Source organism: Diorhabda carinulata, chromosome 9 (assembly GCF_026250575.1).
Source record: "Diorhabda carinulata isolate Delta chromosome 9, icDioCari1.1, whole genome shotgun sequence".
NCBI lineage: Eukaryota > Metazoa > Arthropoda > Insecta > Coleoptera > Chrysomelidae > Diorhabda > Diorhabda carinulata.
The window spans coordinates 2,733,916-2,747,090 of record NC_079468.1 but is presented as its reverse complement, the minus strand read 5'-3'; the positions used below and the strand labels follow the sequence as shown (position 1 = coordinate 2,747,090).

Below are 13,175 nucleotides of genomic sequence, written 5' to 3'. Positions count from 1 at the left end.
TCACCAATGAAGAGGTTTTTTTCCAAAACTTAAATCTATTTTGATGTCAAAGACAAATCACAATCGAAAAATCTTATCACCACAATTGTCTTTTATTGAATAACAAAAAAATATTATCTATGCTGACCTTCTTCATTTCTACCTGTTGAAAACCTTCATAAAATATACATTAGATTATTTCGTTTGATTCAAATTATCTATTGGGTGTTGTTGAATGTTGTGGGTCGAATTAGCTTAGGCAGCTTCACAAAAACTTAAGACGCTGTTTAAGACCAAGAAGCTATATACTCCGCAACAGCTTCTAGTCTTCAACAAAGCCAAGATTCATCCATCTTTGGAATATTGTTCGCACATTAAGAGCTCGACTTTATAGGCTATCTAGAGTTGACCATGAACAGCTTAAAGCACAGAAGAAAGGTCGCCAATCAGACTTTGTTTTACCGATACTACCACGGTAGATACTCTTCCGAGCTCTTTAACATAATCCAACCTGAAGCAGTTTTTGCAAGATCTGCTCTTCAAGCAGACGTGACTTGGAATCACCGAGTTCGCTTACAGACGCTTAGAACATCAATTTATAGGGAGTCCTTTCTTTGGAGCCTGCGGAATCGGCTACCAAGGCACGTCTTTTCCGAACACTTCAACTTACAGAAGTTCAAGATATCGAACCTAAAGCAGTTTTTGCAAGATCTGCTCTTCAAGCAGACGTGACTTGGAATCACCGAGTTCGCTTACAGACGCTTAGAACATCAATTTATAGGGAGTCCTTTCTTTGGAGCCTGCGGAATCGGCTACCAAGGCACGTCTTTTCCGAACACTTCAACTTACAGAAGTTCAAGATATCGAACCTAAAGCAGTTTTTGCAAGATCTGCTCTTCAAGCAGACGTGACTTGGAATCACCGAGTTCGCTTACAGACGCTTAGAACATCAATTTATAGGGAGTCGTTTCTTTGGAGCCTGCGGAATCGGCTACCAAGGCACGTCTTTTCCGAACACTTCAACTTACAGAAGTTCAAGATATCGAACCACTCGAGTAAACGGGTTTACCCTCGTGTGCTTTTTTATGTCAAAAAAAAATGATGAAAGCTGCATGAAAATATGTAAAGACACGACAATCATGAGTTTGTTTGAATTATATCCCACTCGAATGTTTTACTGTATCTATTTAATTTAATAGATTAAAAAAGTTTTATATGTCATTAACTTCACACATTAAAAGAAATAGGGCGGGCGAGATAAATGAGAAAACACTGGACCGGAAATGAAATTTAAATAACAAAAGTATTTATTTTCCTAATGGTGACCGCTGATGTGGTATTAAAGGATTCTTGAATACTTTTAGCGAAATAATTTTACTTTATACATATATACGTACACACGAAAACTGTCGCGACCCTTATCAAAATGTAATCAGGGGATGTTTATGCGGTCTGAAAGTCCTCATCAAAATCAGACAGTGGATACATATGTTGTCACAATACTGGATAATCTACACTATGAAAAATTTCATTTTTTCTTGCTTTTTTATATTTAATAATATTCACACGATTTTAAAAATGAAAATTCATTAAAAAAGCTATTGATAGTAAAAAAAGAGAAAGTAAGATCTCTAAATGTTTTAAATTCTTATAGAAAAATCGAAAATTTCGTATCAAGAAAACGTATTTCGATTCTTAAAAGTATCCTAGATTGTATATTAATCTTATATAGTCGTGCTAAATCATTTTGTTGTTAAGCTTTTCAGACATTTTGCATTTTTTCGGCCAACGTATTAGTTAAGAATACAAATGAAGTCTTTGATTCAAATCCTTTATATTTGGGTGTTGAGATTCATCAAGAATTGTACAACAAATATCGAAGTTCAGCCTCATTTCATGAATTGGTACTGGACGATTACCTGGATTAAGGTCAAAGGGATAGAAGAGGTTATTCGTATATCAAAAATACGTTTGGAAAATAAGCGTTGATTTCCACGTTTGTTCATTTTGAACAATTTGAATAAACCTTATTGGCGCAAAATTAATCGCGTTGCTATTAAAATCTTCAGTTCAGATGTCCATAAAAACGATATTGGTGGAGAGATGGGGTTTACCATTTCAAATATCAAAGAGGTTTTTTTGATTTCTAACGAAAACGGTAAGTTTTATCGAAAAAATCCTCAAAACAAATCTGTAGAACTTAAGATTCTCTACAAAAATGGTAACCATGATTTTTTTCTTAAGTGTCACTATTACTAAGATATCGCGATTTTAAGAGTCACGTATAAACGTATCAGGCACTTTAGACCAGTGTAAATACTTATTTGTGTCTCTTTTATATATATTATACTATTCTGAAAACATTTATTCAAAAGATAATTCTTAATTGAATCCTCTCTACCACGTGGTCCGCATGTTAAGTGATAAAAATAACGCAGATAATTGGAACAGCAATAGAAGAATTTAATACAACAAATACAACAACTGTAGTTGGTGAAGATGTTGATTTATTAGTACTACTTACAGCAAAGACTACAATAGTTAAAATTATTTATTTTCTGAGATCTTGTAAAGCTGAAAAGCGGATAGAAATGAGAAATATATTCTTAAAAAAGTTTATCTGCGCTGAAGTGTTGAATTGATTCCACATCTCAAACAATAATTACAGAAGGAATTCGCTTTCTTATTGTGGTTTATGGAGTTTCAAAACATTATGTCTTCCTCCAACATCGGCATCTTCTATTCAATACTTGTATCGAGTATAACATCAAGTTCAAACTGAACCCAGAAGATTGGGATTGGAAATTGATAGCTAATACTCTGGAGCTGATTGAAACTTTACCGTCACCTGTTCCAAAAAAGATCCTCAACACTTTTTTTTGCAATTGCCAAAAGGTTGTAGTGCCAAATTTTGCTGTGTTCTCCAGCGTTTACCAATTATCAAGGACAGTCTTGCTCAAATAGCCAGTCGATATAGTGTAGACCAATGACTCAGTCACATTTGAATGATTTATGAACATCCAGCAAAAGGAAAAGGAAGAAGAAGTAATCGAAGAAGAAGATATGACTGTTGAAGTATGAATCTAAAGAAGAATTTTGTCATAATAGTTAGTGGAGTAGGCCTACAGAGAAAACCACGGTCAAAAAACTATGAGTACGAGTATAAGGTGACTCTTATAATCCCGATACCTCAGAAATGGTAATTCTTAGAAAAAAACTCATCAGAACCATTTGTGTAGACAATTTTAAGATCTACAGCTTTGGTCTGAGAGTTTTTTTATAAATCTTACCGTTTTCGAGAAAAATCCAAATAACCCTGACCTATGAATCCGAATAACTTTTGTAGCACACTTACCATTTGTAATGGTAAACCCCAGCTCTCCACCAGTACTTAGCTTTTTGTCTGGTGTCTATATTGACCGGACTATAGATTATAATTTAAGGGAAAGCGACTACAAAAAACCGTTCGAGATATTTATTTGAAGACAAACCATTATCCGCATATTATTGCTCATTTTGTACCAAAAGTCCATTTGAATTTCCTAGGTCTTATTGGCTCAAAATGAGTCGGATGGCGTCTAGCTATCAAAATGTACATAAACTCGATAAAGTTCAACGTTTCTTACGGTGAATTGTAATTTGACGGAAGGCGATCACAAGCTATTCGATTGAAGATAAAACCATTGTTTCCAAGTTTTTTTGGAGGGAAATCAAACTTTATCAGCTTGATTCGCTCATTATTCAATTGTTATTGAGTGGTTAATACGATTTCTCAACAATAAAAATTTTTATTTTCGTTTTCTCACATCGCATTCTAAAATCTACTGAATTATTTCAATGAATACACATCTCGGCAACTGTCAAAAGTATACGGGACCTTGATATGTCGTCCAACCAATAAACGTCACGAAATACAATTCCTGCAGTCAGCTTATATGACCATAACTCTCGTTTATGAATGTCAGGTAAAGTGATGCATCAACTCCCTAGAGAGCATAAAGCATTTATATTTATAAGGTACTTTACTACACTATATGTTAAAACATTTTTGAAGTGTAAGCTCAGGAGGGTGTGGAAGAGAAAGAAGAGAAGAAGGTCGAGAGCTCGGTGGATTATGAACATGTTGGTGTATTGAATGTTTCCCGCAATACGTTGTTTCATATACAAATCGATATGTTTTGATATCCTGATGAAAACAATTCATTTTTCCAATAAAAAAAATATATTTCGGTAATTAAAATTGGAAAATAAATTGTGTATTCAAGGTGCGCCCATTTAATTTACTCTCAAAAATCTTCTCCTACCACTTATTTTGGAGTTTGTATTCTTCAATCTTGATCTTAGGATGTCGATGATTCGGCCTATCTTCTTGGAAGTTGATTTGATGATCTTCTGGTGGTTGGCTTCTCCTTGAATGCTTTTTCGTGGGTCCGAGTCTTTATTAGATTGTTTCCAGTTGTCTGTCAACTGTTTTAACGATTGTGGATGGAGCTAAAATGATTCAGATTGAAATGGCGGAACTTGTCATCATTCTCCAATTTCTTCAGTCTCGATCCTGGGATGTCGAAGTTCATGATTCGGCCAATCTCCTTGGAAGTCTGTTTGATGATCTTCTGGTGATTGGCTTCTCCTTGAATGCTTTTCCGCCATCTGATCCTCGTCCATTCTGTCTCTGTTAGTTCTATTATTTTATCGTTTATCGCCAATTTGCAGCGCACTGGGTCTTTACTTATTGTCATAGATTTTGTCTTGAGGATAGATATCATTATTTTGAACTATTGGAGATGGAAATTCATTAACGGTTGAAACTTCTCATTGAAAAACAGATATTTTTCACTGTTTTTCATTAATAACTTAGAAAGTTTTGATTTTATCAGCACAATCATTACAAACATGAATGTAGATAAATAAAAAACAAAGAGATTCGTTTTTTAAAAACCTCTGTAAATTCAATATTAACTGAGTTTTTGCTCGTTGAAAGATGGATATTTTTGGGGAATCCCGAATTTGAAAACCTTTAACCTCAAAAAACTTGGAATTGATCAACTTTTTGGAAAAAAATCAAGAAATCTTTTTCAAAGCACTTAGAAAAACCTTTAAAATGAGTACAGTATAAAATCGTTTGCATAAAAGTTGACTGATTTATAACAAAAATAAGGTTTCTTCTTTCTGCTTTCTTGTAAAAATGTAATAATTATACCCTCGCCATTACTACCCTGATTGAAATTTATCGTAACCCACTTGCAATTTACTTAATTTATGTACTATTGATATGATCCATGTAATTTGACCGGTTTTTAATGCTTATTTTAGGAAAAATAATTGATTCAGTTGAACATTGCATTTCTGGAATTTTGAAAAAAAAAATAATTTTTCTGAAATAAACCAAAAACTATTCATGTTATGAGAAAATGTTTCAAATATTGATTGTAGGGTTTTTCTTTCTAAAAATTTTGAGTTTTTTTAAATCTATGTATCATGAAAATTAAAGGAGATACGTTAGTTAGAAATTTGCATTCGCGTACTCAATGTGGTGTATGCAACCCCTTTGAGCTACACCCTTTTTAGAACCGAAAATTTTGAAAAGTTTTAATTAATATGACGTTGAAGTACTTGGAATTCCCTTCAAAATTCTCTTTTAAAAAGTTAATGGGTTGAAAATTCAAAGAGTTATTATCAAAAAACTAACTGCTTTTTTTTTCAAAATTTCTGAGCACGAATTTTGGAGAATAGGAGAAAGAAGATATTAGTGATGTTGGAATATAATAATTTTCTAAATAAAATATTTTATAGATTCCAAAAATATTTCCATCTATGATTGTTTATTATTTCTGTAAAAAAATTTGCAAGGTGTGTTTCGTAAGGGGGTTGAAATATTTAAAAAACAGCACTTCTTGAAAATACCGACGAAATATTCTCAATATAAATACACTTTTTAATAATTTTTAATTATAAAAGAATCGCTGAGATTATTTTTCAACTTTTCATATGATTAAGGGATGATTTGGAGGGGTTGTATTAATCTGATTGATCATAAACTTGCTTGAGAATATCAACAGATTTACGAATAATACATTTAAACTGCATTTGAACCTGCATCAAATCTAAGATTTTAAATTTTTTTGCAATAAGGGGTAGTTTAAGCCCCTCAAAATATAAAAAGCCTGATTTGGCACGGGGAATATTTCGTAGAAGAGGGTAAGTAGAGCTTGAATTCAAATTTTCATGAAAATCGAGATTGTAATAAAAAAACTTTCCAATATTACTACCCTTAGAGGATGGTCTTTGGAGGGGTTGCATGAGTCCGATTGATCATAAACTTGCTTGAGAATATCAACAGATTCACGAATAATTCATTTAAACTGTATTTTACTAAAATACATGCCAATATCGAATATTTTGAAATGTTTTACTATAAGGGGTAGTTTTTACTCCTAAAAAATTAAAAGCGCCCTTCGACACAATGTAGATTTTATATAAGAAAGTAAATAAATCAAAGTTTTCATAAAAATCGAAGTTGATTAATAAACGTCCACTTTTTTAACGTTTTTTACTGCCAGTTCCTGGCCTATTAAGTCTTAATCAGTTGCAGCTCGTATTTGATGATGAAAATTTTTTATGAGCGACTGTATTTTGTTAATAAAGCAAATTTATAAGAGAACGGATATCGGTTGGTGATAAAGCACGTGCTGGTAGGCCCCGTGTTGCGCTTACTGTTGGAAACTGAGACGTACGCATAGCATCACCTATTTATTTGTTCATATTGACATTTTAAACTCATTTTACGTATTACAGATATGTGTATTTTGTATAATTAGTTAATTGAACAAATATTTTCAATAGCGATATATTAATCTCAAGTACGTGCCACGTCAAGTTGGTTTCCAGTTATTTCCGGACGCTTTATAACATTCGCATAAACTGGCCTATTTTGTTGGTTAATTATCACGAACGAGATTTGTTGTTCGTTTGACAAAAATAAGCCAACATGCGTGAATTAATCACGTACTGGAATATAAATCATCTATTCAGTGTATCGAGTTCAAATATTTCCGGATAATCAAAAGTTTTGTTATTTGGGCGAGCACAAAAAGTTTCTGTTTCGAGCTTATTCAAAACAGGACCGTACACCGAGATCTCAAAGAATCCTTTGAATAAAATGACCATAAATTTGATGAATTTGTAAGAGCTTTGTCACCAGAAGACTTAGGTATAAGTTATTTGTTAACAATTCCTCCGTTCAGTTCTATTCTGAGCTAGGTTCTTAGCTTCTTTCTGATCCCACCATTTTCTTGGCGTGTTTCTCTCTCTTTGTTTAAATTTTCGCCTTCCATATTCTCTCTACAGGTCGTTCTTCAATAATCAGTTCTGAGTGTCCCCACCATTGTAATTGTCTTTCCTCTATACAGGGTGTCCCACGACGAATTAGGTAGACCCGGAAGTCGACTGTAACTTTGTTATTTTAAATAAAACACCCTGTATATTAATACATTTTTGAAATAAACGTGAAATTTTAGTATGATTTTGTCTGAAAACTTTTTTCGAAAAATGCACACTTTTTGAGTAATTAATTTTTTTGTAAAAAATTTTGACCGTTGCAGTCCCTTATAAATTATTTTTTCACGATGATACCGTTAAAGATATGAAAATGGTTTCTATTCTATTGCTTTAAGCAAGGCTAGACGTGTTTCAATCTATGTTAAAAAGTTTTTCATTTCATACAGGGTGTGTATAAAAAGTATTCAAAGTTCAACTTCATAAATATCAAATTCCCTTATTTTTTTCAATAGAACCACCCGGTTTTTTCTATTTTAATGCAATCAGGGGTAAAAAATGAGGCAAATTCATATAAACTTTCCTATACCTAAACCTTACAATTATCTAGATATTTAACGTTTTCTGTAAATTTTTAGAGATGCAGGTGTGGTCTAAATTTTATTTTGACCCGTCGATACAAGCACTAAGAAATAAAAAAGTATTTTTCTTTATCTTGTCAAGGTCTTTAAAATAGATCAAATCAAATTGTATTTAATAATCCCATTTCAACATTTAGTCGTTTCCGAGATATTTGAGGTTATGAATTATTATTGTATTTTTTAACAACTTTTAATTTTTATGCATACTTTAGTAGACTTTGTAATAAATGACACTTATTTAACTGTTATTAGTCAATTGTCGATACCTTAGAAAATCGTTTGTTTTCAATTTAATAACGAATGCATTAAAAAAGGGAAAAACCGGGTGGTACTATTTAAAAAAATAAAGAAATTTGATATTTATGAAGTTGAACATTGAACACTTTTTATACACATCCTGTATAAAATAAAACATTTTTCAACATAGAATCAAATACGTTTAACCTTGCTTAAAGCAATAGACCAGAAATCATTTTCATATTTTTAACGGTATCATCGTGAAAAAATAATTTATAAGGGACTGCAACGCTCAAAATTTTTTACAACAAAATTAATTACTCAAAAAGTATGCATTTTTCGAAAAAAGTTTTTAGACATAATCGTACTAAAATTTCACGTATATTTCGAAAATGTTTTGATATATAGAGTGTTCTATTTAAAATAACAAAATTACAGTCGATTTCCGGTAGAACCGATCCGAAAACCGAAACGTAGAAATTTTCATGATTTCACTATAAGTATTTTGCCATATACAGATAGTTTTAACTCGTTGTAGGACACCCTGTATAGTCTAATGTAGATTGTATGTTCTGGTCTTGTATCTATATTTTTTATTTCATCTTTTATTGTCACTTCCTCGTGAAGATTCTAAATTTGTTGCTGGAATTTTACTTTTTTGTAAAATGTTAAAATTGATCTGTATATTTTTTGAATATTCTTAGTTTGTTATTTTATATGAATTTAGTGTGTATCACATTATCATCTATTATTGTTTCTAAATATTAGTGGAGTTTAACTTGTTAAGTATCGATTCTCATATTTATCTTGGTCTGTTCTACTCCAATCACAATTACTTTTGTTTTGTTTTTGATTATTTTCAATCCCACGTCTGTAACTTCTGTGTTCTACACCTCAATAAATCTTTTTCGTTTTTTGGTATTAGTATAACATCTTCGTCAAATGTGACCTGACTCTAACAACTCTTTCGCATTCGCGAATGTCCAACACATTTTTAACTTATATCAATGCATCTCCTACATGAATATCATGAATAGTAAAGGATTCGAGCTGAGCTACACTTCCTAATGAAGTCCCTACTAACTATTATTTACCCAAAAGCCGAAAAATAAACTAAACTTCCGAGTAAATCGAGTTATTGGCCAAATAAGTTATTAGACAGTCACAAGTATCAAGTAAAGAGTTTAGTAGAAACTTAACCTAAAATATTATACATCAAAAGTGGTTAGGTTAGGTTTGTTTATTGTTATACCAATATTTGATTAGTTCATTTTTGGAAATATTCGTCATACAAATAATTAAATATTTAATGTGGATGCTTTTGAAGATTTAGAAGATTTGTTTGATGAAGAATTGATTGAGGAAATACAGAATTCCGTTCGTCATAAACTTTAACAAAACACGTGTAAATATAATGTGCACAGATCGTTGTCAAAAACACAAATCACAAGGAATCTTTGATAAAAGAACGTTTTGTTGCTTATTTCTTTCTCTATTCAATACATGGACGATTGCTATATAGGCATCTTTCAAAGTGTTACCAACATTAGACTATTTATTGAATGCATAATAAAGTGACACATGACATATTAGTTAGTTCGGATTTAAACCAACTATGGTGAGGAAACTGTAAACATTTATTCGACAATTAAAAATTCCTACTAAAGTTATGTGGTTAATAATTATTTGGCACTTTATTAGAACGTGAAGAACGTAAAAAACGTGCGTCAGATTGTCAGACTGTCGGTGTACTGGTAAACGAATGTCATGCTTGGAAAAATTTCAAATTCCAAACTTGAAACTTGTTTGGTTAGTTTTAGAACTAACAAAGAAATAAGACATTTGTTTCCATAATAATTTTTATTTATAGTCTAAGTCTGTATACTTAGTCCAGTTTTTAACTCTACTTTTTCTTCATATACGATAGCTTTTTTGCAATTTCTTCTTTTACTTTAAATCCTACTGTTAATTCCTTACCTTCTTGAAGATAGTCGTTATCACTTTACCTGATGAAGAAACCGTTTTTGTCCTTTCCTGAGCAGTTTCACCCTTCGCAAACCACTGGTTTTATCTACAGTTATGAATCTGACTCTTCTTCTTCTTCTTTCTTCTTGTACGGTAGGTTTAAAACCTGTTTCTTCTTCAGTTCCAGTCTCCTGATCCAGATTGTTACACAATCTCTTACTTCTTCTGCTTGTTGTCGTTTTATCCTTTGCGATACGTGCTACTCAATTACATTTTCTACCTTGCACGTATTTCTTATGTTTTCACTTCTTTTTCTGTCTAAAAGTGTTTCCCCGGCTATTTTCCAGAGCACTGAGTCTGACTCGTTTTGCTTAAACCACGTTAATTAGGCCCGAGAAACGTTGATTTGTACGCGCTTTTGGTTTAAAGTAAAAAAGTGCGCCACCCAAATCGCGCATAGTTTGCGCATCAGTTAGTATATACTATACTCGAGATTCCTCCCAAAACCGTCCATTTAACTTGCTTAGAAGCTCAAATTGTCTTTGGATCGATCAACTTCTTCTTAAGTCCATATTTTTTTTTCGATCAATTCAAACGATTTAAAACGCATTTTCAGCGCTAGAGACTACAGCGCATTTTTTACCGGTAAAATGAGTTTTTAAATAAACAAATATCGTTAAAATATAATCAGCTTCTAACGAAGAAAATCTAGAACATTATATATGTAGAGGAATAGATAGATTTCTTTAATTTCTTATTTCTCGGACTTTTTTTGAAGACGTTTCGACCTGTTTTTGATCTTTATCAAAATATTTCTTTGACATTGAGACAAAATCCAAGCTTTCTACATGCTTCCTCCGAGGAGATGTCGCCGCTACAAGCAGATGGAAAAAACGCTAATAACAGAATACAATTATACTAGTTTAGGAACATAGTTTTGTCAGCATGTGGTTTTAAACACAAGAAACTGATTAAACGGATGGTAATAACCGAATCGTCAAGGATAGTTCGATATAATAAATTTATAAAATGAGGTATCTACGCCTATGGTAGATCAAACAAAATTGTCGGCAGGGGTTTTAATAATCTGCAATTGATATTGGAAGAACTATAATAAACATTAAATACCTCTGAGAATAGAAAATAAACATCGAGTTTATATTCATTCGCAAGTCAAACATGGTTCGCTTACAAAATCTGTGACCGTAAATTATCAAACAGATAAAACGCTTCTTGAGAATCTAGTAAATAGGTCTTGAAACTTGATATATAAATTTCATAAATCCTTCCACTTTATAAGTTGAGTTTATATTTTTCCCAGGACATTTATTTAATCTAATAAAATCTAACAAAAACAAACCAGAAAGTGCTAATTGTGATCCGAACGAATTAAAACAGATTGTCGTATGTTTGGGCGCTTTTATATGTCATGGGTATACTAATTCCGGTGCCCAACGAGTCCGATTACGTAGAAAAAAATCCATTTACAAACAATTAAATTGTTCGACGGCTACAGAAAATCGAGCTGCATCCAAGAATCCGTTTTCTCTCATTTAACCGACTTCGTAAGCTGATATTCCCTTCGAATATTAAAGGGAAGGTCTGGAAGGATTTTTCACTATTTGTTCGATTCAATTATATTTTTATACCAACTGGAAATATTCGTAAGTAACATATTTCAATATGGATACGAAATATTAAAACTATTAATATAAAAGTCAGGATTTTCTGTGTATTGAAATTTAGGTTCTGAAATTGGTTGACTTGACTCATTATGTACTTACTTGACACCTTCTTTCCATTCTTTTTCCATTGAATTACAGGAGTAGGATCGCCTTGTGCGGCACAGTAAAAGGCCGCTATACCGCCAGCACGAACTTGTAAATTTCTAGGTTTGACTTTTATTTCAGGAGGATCTGTAACAAAAACAAATATTTGTCAGTACCTGGCCCAATAAATAAAACACAAAAATTTTGGAAATATAATTTTTCCCAGCGATATTCAATAAGTTCGATACTTTCTTTATAATTAGAATTGTCGAGCTGTTTTCGCCTGATTTCTTTGCTCAAACGTTGCATAAAACTCGCCGTTGATAGTTTTTCCTTTTTCATGGTAGACAATGGAAATTATCCCATGCTCAGCTCAAAAAATCCGGCGCCTGTAGATGGAACTGTCTTTGTCTTCTTTGGAGACGGTTCTCCCTTTTTAGTCCATTGTTTTGATTGTTCTTTCGTTTCGGGTGTTAGGTGATGGATCCACGTTTGATCTATGGTTATCAAACGTCGCAAAAATCGGCTTTATTTCTGTAAAACATTGCCAAATACTCGATTCAAACATCTTCACCACGCGGTTTTCCTTCCACTATGACAAAACGCGGCACCCATTTTGCGCACAGTTTTCTCATGTTCAAATTTTCAGATAATATGGATGTACCGCACTTTTTGAAATGCCTACTACGTCTTCTAGCTAGCGTACCTTCAGTAGACGATCATCCAGTACCACTTTCTGAATTTTTTTCAACATTCCTGGAGTCGTCACCTCATTTGGTCGATCACTGCGATGCTGGTCTTCGCAGGTCGTACGGCCTCGTTTAAACTACTAACCAATGTTTCGGTGTTAAAATGAAAAAGCAGTTCTATTCAGAATAGAATCTAGTTTATTTTTTATATTCGTTGGACTAAGGCTTTTCGAATAAAAGTGTTGTATCACATAACGGTGACCATTTTTTTCAATGTTTACAAATTCAATGAAAACGTTCATTATTGATGGCTGCCAAATAAATACTGAACAACGTGGCGTCTTCAAACTTGGAACATATACTGTTTAGATTGTGTACTTTCTGATACAGCGGTATTTTTCAAGCAAATAACGTCATCTATAGGCCAGACCAGGTTTTACTGGGACCATCCTCGTATAGAGTAGGAACCGTTTTATAATATATATTAATAAAGACCAGAGTAGGTCGAAACGTCAACTAGCTGTTAGTGCAAAAGCATCAGTCATAGTAATAGTGTCCACGATTTTTTCAATGACAAGCATATTAGTTTTATTTCTGTTTTAATCACTCTATATGTTTTC

General features: G+C 32.6%; 1 protein-coding gene across 5 annotated transcripts in view; it reads right to left on the bottom strand.

The window, feature by feature from the left end:
* The window catches only part of LOC130898106 (tyrosine-protein phosphatase Lar), a 524,093-nt gene that overhangs the window by 191,746 nt on the left and 319,172 nt on the right, over positions 1-13,175 (bottom strand). For all 5 annotated transcript variants that reach the window (XM_057807152.1, XM_057807151.1, XM_057807155.1 and 2 more), the window contains one exon: positions 11,882-12,013. In XM_057807152.1, the coding sequence (XP_057663135.1) occupies positions 11,882-12,013 (132 nt within the window). The remainder of the gene's footprint in view (positions 1-11,881; positions 12,014-13,175) is intronic.